Raw genomic sequence first — 9,900 nt, 5'->3', positions numbered from 1 at the left:
CAGGCGTTACATCTTCAGTGGTTGCAGGGAAAGCTTCAGTGGGGTTGTGGGGTGGAGGTTGTTGGGAGTGAAGGAAGAGTAGACCAGGATGTCCCAGAAGGAATAATCCATGCAGACGGCAGACAAGGGAGGGGTGGGGAATATGTGTTTTGTGGTGGCATCTTGCTGGAGATGGCGAAGATGGAAAAGTTAATCAATTTTGCTTCCAATTTTCATCCTGCTCTCACTTTCACCTGACTTATCTCTGACTCCTCCCTTTCTCGACATCGCTGTTTCCATTTCTGGGGAGAGATGGCTATTAATATCCACTACAAACCCATTAACTCTCACAGCTACCTGAACTATACATCCTCGCACCCTGTTTCCTGTAAAGACTCCATTCTATTTCCCAGTCCCTGTCTCTGTCACATATGTTTCTGAGGCCAACTGTGTCAAGGAAGCCTCTGAAACATGCACCTTTTTCCTCAACTAAGGATTCCCCAGCATTGTTGTCCACAGGGCCCTCAACTGGGTCCAACCCATCTCCCACACTTTTGCTTTCACACCCTTTCTGCCCTCCTGCAACAGTGATAAAGCTCTCCTTGTTCTTTCCTACCATCCCACCAGCATCCATATCTAGAAAATTATCAACCACCATTTCCACCACCTCCAGAGAGATGCCACCACCAGATACATATTCCCCTCCCCTCCCCTCCCTTGCCCACCTTTTGAGGGTACCGTTCCCTCTGGGACACCCTAGTCCACTTTTTCTTCACTCCCAACATCCCTCTTCAGCCCCATGGCACCTTCCCCTGCAACCGCTAAACATATAACACCAGCCCATTTACCTCCTCCTCAGTATCCAAGGGCCCAAACACACCTTCCAGGTGAAACAGTTGCTCGTTGGATGCTGCCTAAATTGCTGTGCTCTTCCAGCACCACTGATCCAGAACCTTCTCACAATCTAGTCTACTGCATCCACTGCTCACAATGTTATCTCTACACTGGGGAACGAAGTGTACACTGAGTGACCGCTTTGCAGAACAGCTTCATTCTGCCTGCAAAAAAGACCCTGAGCTTCCAGTTGCCTTCCATTTCAATACAATGCCCTGTTCCCTGGCCATCATTTCTTTTGTCAGGCTTGCTGCAGTGTTCCAGTGAAGCTCAGCGCAACCTAGAAGAACAACACCTCATTTTCCACTTGGGGATCCTGTAGCCCTCCAGATCAGTATCAAGTTCAATAATATTAGGGCCTGAACTCCCCCTAGCCTCCTACCACACAACCAGGCCCTTGTTATCACATAGTATGCCATTATAGACTACCTATGTTATCCACTAACAATCTCCATTAACAGCTATTCACTCTCCCATGCAGATCGTTATCCAGTCTTTTGTCTGTCCAACTGTTCTTGTCTCCCTATGGGCTCTATCCTTATCTATCGTTCATTTCCTACTCCCACCCCTCACACTAGCTTCTGCATACAAACCAACATTTTCCAAGGTACCATCAGTTCTGAGGAAGGGTCATCGGACCCGAAACATTAACTCTGATTTCTCTTCACAGATGCTGCCAGACTTGCTGAGCTTTACCAGCAACTTCTATTTTTGTTTCTGAACATTAGACAAATGGTCAGATAATTCAGAGAAAGTACAGGGGACGAGACCGGATTGGTAAGGTTGAGCTGACTGTTTTCAGCATAGATGTACATGTACCTCAATTCAATACTAAACATGGTGGTGTTGCTGTGCTCCCCTGAAATGTGTGATTTTCCATTGGTTTGAATCCATTACGTTGTCTTGTGCTCGTATTGAAGGCATTTTCTAAAAAAGCAAATACAAGTTACCACAAAATTACACATTAAATCATTGAACTGAAATGCTCTGGGTGAATTAGCAAACTTTTCAGGGAACTATACTGGGCTCCTCATGCTCCTTCACATTGGGTGAGTTTATGCTTATGATTATATATGTGTTGAGTTCATAATCTCAGCTGGGCTGCTATGGTCAAGAAATTTTATGCTTAACTAAAAGTTGGAAGTAGAAAAGGTAATAAAAGACCTAAAGTTGCATTCCTGTTTGTCTTAATGTTCAGTTTCAGAGTGGCACTGAAACAGTTCACTAATGGCCTCCTGTGCTCAATTTATAAAGATGCATGGACAGCCAAAGAGGAGAAAATATTTTAACTGACTGGCATCTATCACAAAAAGTGAATAGTTGAACTGCCTAGGTTAAATAAATCATTAACATTTGTAAAGATCGAGTACTAGTATACCTTGCAGATCAAATGTACACTCTGTTGGTGATTGAACATTATGAAATTAGACATAATTTAATAAAAGAAACTTAAAGATACAAGCAAATGCTATTTAGTACATATTTGTAAAGATTATATATATTACACTGCATTAAAAAAAAGCATGCTTCATTTAATACATAATGGACAAGCAATATTTCTGTAAGTGCATATTTTATTGCATATATTACATATCGATATTATGTGACCAACAAAGTTAAAATAATTTTTTTCTGGTAGTACAGCCTCATCTGTTCTGTAGATGCTGTCTGCTTACAGTAGACTCAATTGCATTGCCCAATTTCTGACTGTTTAGAAGGGAAAAGGGAATAATTTTCTGTAGAAACCCTACAGTGTGGAAACAGGTCTTTTGGCCCATTGAGTTCACCCCAACCCTCTGAAGAGCAACCCACCGAGAACTACCCTATCCCTGTCACTCTGTATTTCCGTGGCTAATCCACCTACCTGCACATCCCCAGATACTATGGGTAAATTAGCATGGCCAACCCACCTAAGCTGCACATTTTTGGACTGTGGGAGAAACTAGGCACCAGGAGGAAACCAGGGAGAATGTGCAAACTCCACTCATACAGTTACCTGAGGGTGGAATCAAACCTTGGTCCCTGGCGCTGTGAGGCAACAGTGCTAACCATGAGCCACTGTGCCATTGCAACTCAGGAAACTGATATATTTGGGCTATTCAGTGGGAAGTAATGTATTACAAGGAGCAAAGTAATATATTAATCCAATTAAATGGTATGTTTTAGCTTCTTTTGGTAATAAATGAAATATTTTCAAAATACATGCAATAAAATAATGAGGGTTAGGAAGTCCTACAGTAGTAGTCTGGGAACATTAAAGTCAGCTGGCGTTATTCAAACACCAGGGATCAATATTATTGTTCACTATTTTAAATTAAAAACATAAATAAATCACAGGTAAAACTTATACTCATACAGACTTTTTCATTAAAATTAGCAAACAAAGGAAAATTCTGTCTCCAGGCCCTGTATGGGCTTGGAGACAGAAAGAACAAGTTTCAAGTTGACCTGCTACTTAAAAAATAAAATCACATGGAAACAATAAACTTGCTGTTGTGCATATGTACTATTTCAAGAACAGGCAGATTGGATGTCCGACACAATGTGCATTCTGATATATCATTTAATGTTGCCTGAGTTCAGTTGCAACCGAATATATTGCTTTGCCCCATCACTACTTGTTTGTGACTTCTACTTGATAGGCTTTATCTCTATCAATATTAAGATCAATCACAAAGAAGATTATTATTATGCAGAGCACTCAGCTAAATTAAACTGACAAAGTATTTTGAATAATCATCTGAAGTAATTTACTTTATATAGAAGCTCCTATCCTTCTAAAGGTTTTTTTTTGTAGTAAATTATGGATTTATAGAATCAAACAGCACAGGCAAAGGCCATTTGGTTCACCATTCATGGTTTGGTATTTTGGAAGAGGTATTCAATTAGTTCCACTCCCTTATTCCTGCATCACACCCTAGAAATTTCTAATTAATAAATATTGATTGACATTTATATACACATTTTAATTGCAGATGGCAAAATTACATGACATGTCCTTTTTATAGACTGTTAAACACAATACAGGATGAGAAATATTGTAATAATTCTCATGCAGTTGTTTAATGAAATCAAACCTTGAAGTTGATGATAATGTAAAATCATGATAACCTCTGTCTTTGAGTTCTTGCTGTTGGCTTTTAAATTATTTTTTAAACGGCACTGCCAAAGAGCTCTTAGTCTCAAGGAATAATGCTAAGCCATTATTGAAAGTACAAAGTCATTTGTAAAAGTGTTTGAATTTTAGAGTACTTACAAATTTAGTTCACAATCAATTTGGCTAAGCCCTCAAGATTTCTTCAACATTGAACAGACTTTTGTACCTGTTAGTAGTTTCCTTAGGTGCCACACTTACAAACAGCGTCTGCCTCGCAAATGTACAATTTACTTTTCTGGAGCTACAAGACTGCAGATTACAAGTATCAGTTTAATTCTGGTGAGAAAGCAAGCTTCAAAAATAAGAATCCCACCAAAACCTTTAAGCCAAATTGGAATAACTCTCTAAGTCCATTCAACGCATCACGAATAACGGTCAGTTATAATCCCTCCTCTAAATAGTTTGAAATCCTGAAAAAACAAACTGCAAAGTATTTTACAAAGAATTTTGCACTACTTTCTCAATCACAACTATTGTACAGTATACAAGGTGAGCCCATCATTTACTATATTTCAACAGTGGAATCATGTAAGTCATGACAAAATGTAATTGTTTATAAATTATACAATATATAGCATAGTAATAAAAGTTTCTCCTGTGTGACTCATGTGATGTCTGATGTTCCACTTGAAATACAAATTCACTTATCATCAGCTCACATGCATTGCTGTGAATCTTGCTACAATTTGCTTCTCCTTTTCATGTCGTTGCTGCAGCATTGCAAGAAGTATATTGTGGGATGGGTCTAGTTGTGCATATTGACTATGTTCAGGGAACTCACCCCTTTCCGATTTCTCATTAGCATCCCCAGGTTTAGTTGCAAGTGGTTTTGGTTTCTGGATGTTTCTAGCATATTCCAATGCCTTGTGCAAAGAGAAACAGGGCAAGTTTCATTTAAATGATTCATTGTATTCTGGTTGCAAAGTAGAGTTTTACAATTGTTATGAATTACTGTCATGATCAACTTTCAAAAATGACTTTTTTTACAATTGATTTCGAGACCTGGCATGGCCTGAAATGGCAGAAGAAAGAAACTGTTACATCCATGGAAGCATCTTTCTTGTTCACCAAGCTGTCAAACAACATTGATGACAGAAACCATGAAGCTGTTTCCTTAAATAGTGAATAGATACCCTTCTGGCATCTATATCATGATTCCTGAAGTACAGACTCCAATCCCAACCACTGTAGAAATAAATTTATTTGTGCAATATATTTTGCTATTTTTCATTGAAAACTTTCTCTATTTGTGCAGTAAAGTGGAAATGCTATAGGGTTCTCTCCACAAGAACATTTCATTATGCAGAATAGATTGCAACTGGAATTTGTAAAGTGACTAGAGAAGTATTGCAGAGGGGTTAAAAGCATTTGTGGAACTTGTGTGGAGGAAGCAGTCTCAATAGTAACTTTCAAACTTGAAAGATAGCAAATTTCAGGACTTGAGGAAAGAGTCAGGAAGTGGAACTAATAGAAAAACAATATATGGTAGGTTCTGGAAATCTGAATGAAAGCAGAATACTTTCTGTTTTTTAGAAGTATTCAGCAGATCAGATAGTAGGACAAAGTGAGGACTGCAGATGCTGGAGAGTAGGGGTCGAAAAGTCTGGTGCAGGAAAAACACAGCAGGTCAGGCAGATCCAAGGAGCAAGAGAGTCAACATTTCGGGCGTAAACCCTTCATCAAGGTTGTCAGACAGTAGGTCAGACAGTAACTGCTTAGAGAAACAGAATTAACACTTAAGGTGCCTGACCATTCATCTGAAGTCCACTTGACTATATACAGCATTTTCTACTTTTATTTTTGGGGAGTGAAGCTAATTTGCTAGCTCTCTCAAAGAACCAGAGCAGTTGGTTGCTGACTTCTTTTTATGTTACAAGATTCTAACATTCAAAATGATGTCTAGAAAGTAATTAATTTGCTTGACATTTAGGTTTACTTATAGGTCTATTCATGAATCATTCTCACTGTATTAAGTCACTTGGTTTTAGAGATTTAAACAGACATGCAAGACAACACAAGGTAAAGTGACATAGATAAAATATAATGTGATAAAATGGTATAGGATTATTAAAATTAGGACACCTTTTGATATTCCCTTCTCAGTTAGATTTTATCCATTTCCAGAGATAATAGGTTAAAAATCTCGCCCAACATAATAAAAACAAAAAAATACTGGAGAAACTCAGCAGGTCGAGTAACACCTGTAGAGAAAGGAACACAGCTAATGTTTCAAATCTGATTTGACTTTTCTTCAGAACTCCTAGACCTTTGTCATATGTTGAAAACAATATATTATTCAATTGACCCTAAAACAGGTATCAGTGTCACAGTGTGTAATTATTCCACAGATGTTCAATGCACTGTAGGCATCATGCCAACTTGGTGACATGATGGTGTGACTACGTTAAACTATGTCTCTTTACCCTGCTTTCAGACTGCGACATAGTTGACCACATCATCCTCTGCCTTTCCACCACTACTCAACTGGCTTGAATTGAACTTGCCTAGTTCCATTTTTATCTGTCCAGTCTCAACCAGAGAATCACTTGCAATGGCTTCTCTCCCACTACCATACGATTATTTCTGGCATTTCCTAAAGACCTACCATTGGTCTCCACCTACCTGTTTAGATGATACTCCTCAGTAATTAAAACACAGCATATGTATTCTCCTAACAGCACTCTACATCATCACCATTCCTTTGGATCCCTTCACAGTCTTTAAATCGGCAAATCATTTATCTGATATCCAGGGCTAGATAAGCAGAAATTTCCTCCAAGTAAATATTCAAAAGACTGGAGTTATTTTCTTGTCCCTGTGATGGCTGTAGTCTATCCTGTTAACTGTCTCAAGGTTGAACCAGACTGATCACAACTTTGATGTCATATTTGAGCCTGATATAAGCTTTTGAACACAGATGTGTGCCATCTCTAAGACTGTTTATTTCCACCACTCCAATATTACCCAAATCTGCCTCTGCCGTAGCTTGCCTATTGGCAAAATGTTTAGCCATGTCTTTGGTACCTTGAGTTGAATTTTCTGACACATATCTGGCTGGTCTTCAATGTAAGTATGACATCATCCAAAACTTGCTACCTGTGTTTAATTTGCACCAGTTTTCCTGTCAACAGCAAAGTCTCAATTTTAAAGTCCTCATCCATGTAATGAAATAAATCCATGGTTTAATTCCTTCCTTTGTCATCTCCTCCAGCCCTGCAACTGTCTAAGACATTTGCATTCTTGCAATTCTGAAAACTGCACAGCACACATTGGCACATTTACCTCTTTTTTGCAGAATAAGGTTGCATAAAACAGGAGGCAGCAGAAACTAGCTGCAGGGCAGAGGTTCTTCACATGTCCAGTTCCCATGAAGGAAATGGTGCTTATCATTACTGGGACAGTCATTGCTGGGGTTGCTATGGTCAGTGGCACGTCTGAAACCAGAAGATGTTATTCTCATATCCGATCTTCTTTGTCACATCCCTGGCGATTGACTTTGTTTAGCTATTGCTCTGCTCACCACACACAAAGGAAAAATACCTGGAACTTGTTCCTGTAGCTGTTCCATTTTGTTAACCTTACTCAGTCTTCCTGCAATCTGGGTGATGCTACAATTTTCATTCCCATCAAATTATTACCCTATCTACGTAATTTCTGAACATTCTCTGGAGTTATGATCTAACTACTTACTTTGGATGAGTAATGTCCAGTTTTCATTCAGTCTCTTCCTTTGTTTTGACACGTTATTGAACATCCTTTACCACAAATTTTAGGAGAACATGTACAAATTTGAGAATCTCCTTTTTGGAATTTGGATTGGGCTCAGGGTTTCCTTGTCTGAACCTTTCTCAGTATCCAAAATTTTTTTAAATCTTCAGGTTTCTAAATTGGTATTCCCTTTCTCTCTTGGGTTTTCTTCCCTGAAATACCTGTTAACAGTTTTTTCAAGTTCAAATTTTTAAAAATTTCTGCAGGTCGTTCTGCTATAATTCGCAGTTCATTAATGCAAATTAGCTGTAACGCATTTGACCAAATGGAGGCACTGTTTCTAAAGCACAAACTTTTAAACCATATGTTGGCTACAACACAATTACATTGGAACCAATTTAAGCACTGTTTGTAAAGTGCGATTTTTCTATGATACGTGATTGCACAAAAACGCAACATCACATAATAGAAGAACAACCTGGATTTCCTTTTCGGTTCTTCCCAAATTTAATTCTCCTTCTTTGCTCTTGGAATTCCATTTCCAAGTGTTCCTCTCCATTAGAATTCCACAAACTGAATTGACTCAGGTATTTTCATCAATCCCAAATGTTGTTCTAATATTTCAGTTATCTATGTTTTCTTAAATTCTGCAGGAAATAAAATCTTCAAGTCCTTTGCATAATCTATTAGGTTAGACCTAGTTAAATCAAGTAAACTAGTCAGGGATACCTTCTCCATCCACAGGAAATCTCTAGCTGCTTCCAGTGCCATTTTGCTTTTACAATATGAGAAACATGGTATCTGTCGTTTTATTATACAGTCATAGAGATGAACAGCACGGAAACAGACACTTTGATCCAATGCATCCATGCCAACCAGATATCCCAACCTAATCTAGTCCGACCTGCCATTCATATCCCTCCAAAGGAGAAAGTGAGGACTGCATATGCTGGCAGTTAGAGTCAAGATTAGAGTGGTGTTGGAAAAGCACAGCAGGCCAGGCAGCATCCGAGGAGTAGGAAAATCGACGTTTTCGGCAAAAGGGTTCCTCCAAACCCTTTTTATTCATATACCCATCCAGTTGCCTTTTAAATGTTGCAATTGTACTAGTCTCCACCACTTCCTCTGGCAGCTCATTCCATATATGTACCATCCTCTGCCCCTTAGGTCTCTTTTATATCTTTCCCCTCTGACCCTAAATCTATGCCCTCTAGTTCTGGACTCCCTTATGCCAGGGAAAGAGACTTTGTCTATTTACCCTATACATGCCTCTCATGATTTTATAATCCTCTATAAGGTCACCCCTCAGCCTCCAACACTCGAGGGGAAAACACCCGGAGGTTATTCAACCTCTCCCTATAGCTCAAATCTCCAACCCTGGCAACATCCTTGTAAATCTTTTCTGAACCCTTTCAAGTTTCACAACATCATTCCGATAGGAAGGAGACCAGAATTGCATGCAATATTCCAAAAGTGGCCTAACCAATGTCCTGTACAGATGCAACCTGACCTCCCAACCCCTGTACTCAATACTCTGACCAATATAGGAAAGCCTACCAAATGCCTTCTTCACTATCCTATCTACCTGCAACTCTATTTTCAAGGAGCTATGAACCTACACTCCAAAATCTCTAGGACCTTACCATTAAGTGTAAAAGTCCTGCTAGGATTTGCTTTCTCTGTCATATGTAAACCTATTAACTACACCTCTTATGTTCACTTCCAAATCATCTATATAAATTATGAAAAGTAGTGGACCCAGCACCGATCCTTGTGGCACTCCTCTGGTCATAAGTCTCCAGTCTGAAAAACAACCCTCTACCACCACCCTCTGTCTTCTACCTTTGAGCCAGTTCTGTGTCCAAATGGCTAGTTCTCCCTGTATTCCATGATATCTAACCTTGCTATGAGAAAGTGAGGACTGCAGATGCTGGAGATCAGAGCTGAAAATGTGTTGCTGGAAAAGCGCAGCAGGTCAGGCAGCATCCAAGGAGCAGGAGAATCGACGTTTCGGGCATGAGCCCTTCTTCAGGAATGAGGAAAGTGTGCCAAGCAGGCTAAGATAAAAGGTAGGGAGGAGGGATTTGGGGGAGGGGCGTTGGAAATGTGGTAGGTGGAAGGAGGTTAAGGTGAGGGTGATAGGCCGGGGTTGAGGTGGGGGC

General features: G+C 39.5%; 1 protein-coding gene across 2 annotated transcripts in view; it reads right to left on the bottom strand.

The window, feature by feature from the left end:
• Nucleotides 1-2,860: 2,860 nt before the first annotated feature.
• The window catches only part of jhy (junctional cadherin complex regulator), a 98,263-nt gene continuing 91,223 nt past the window's right edge, over nt 2,861-9,900 (bottom strand). For both annotated transcript variants that reach the window (XM_043676816.1, XM_043676817.1), the window contains one exon: nt 2,861-4,893. In XM_043676816.1, coding sequence (XP_043532751.1) covers nt 4,681-4,893 — 213 coding nt within the window. In that variant the 3' untranslated portion in view covers nt 2,861-4,680. The remainder of the gene's footprint in view (nt 4,894-9,900) is intronic.

The sequence above is a fragment of the Chiloscyllium plagiosum genome, chromosome 35, assembly GCF_004010195.1.
Source record: "Chiloscyllium plagiosum isolate BGI_BamShark_2017 chromosome 35, ASM401019v2, whole genome shotgun sequence".
In the NCBI taxonomy this organism is placed as follows: domain Eukaryota; kingdom Metazoa; phylum Chordata; class Chondrichthyes; order Orectolobiformes; family Hemiscylliidae; genus Chiloscyllium; species Chiloscyllium plagiosum.
The sequence above is the reverse complement of the archived record's forward strand: the minus strand, read 5'-3'. Positions and strand labels throughout refer to the sequence as shown.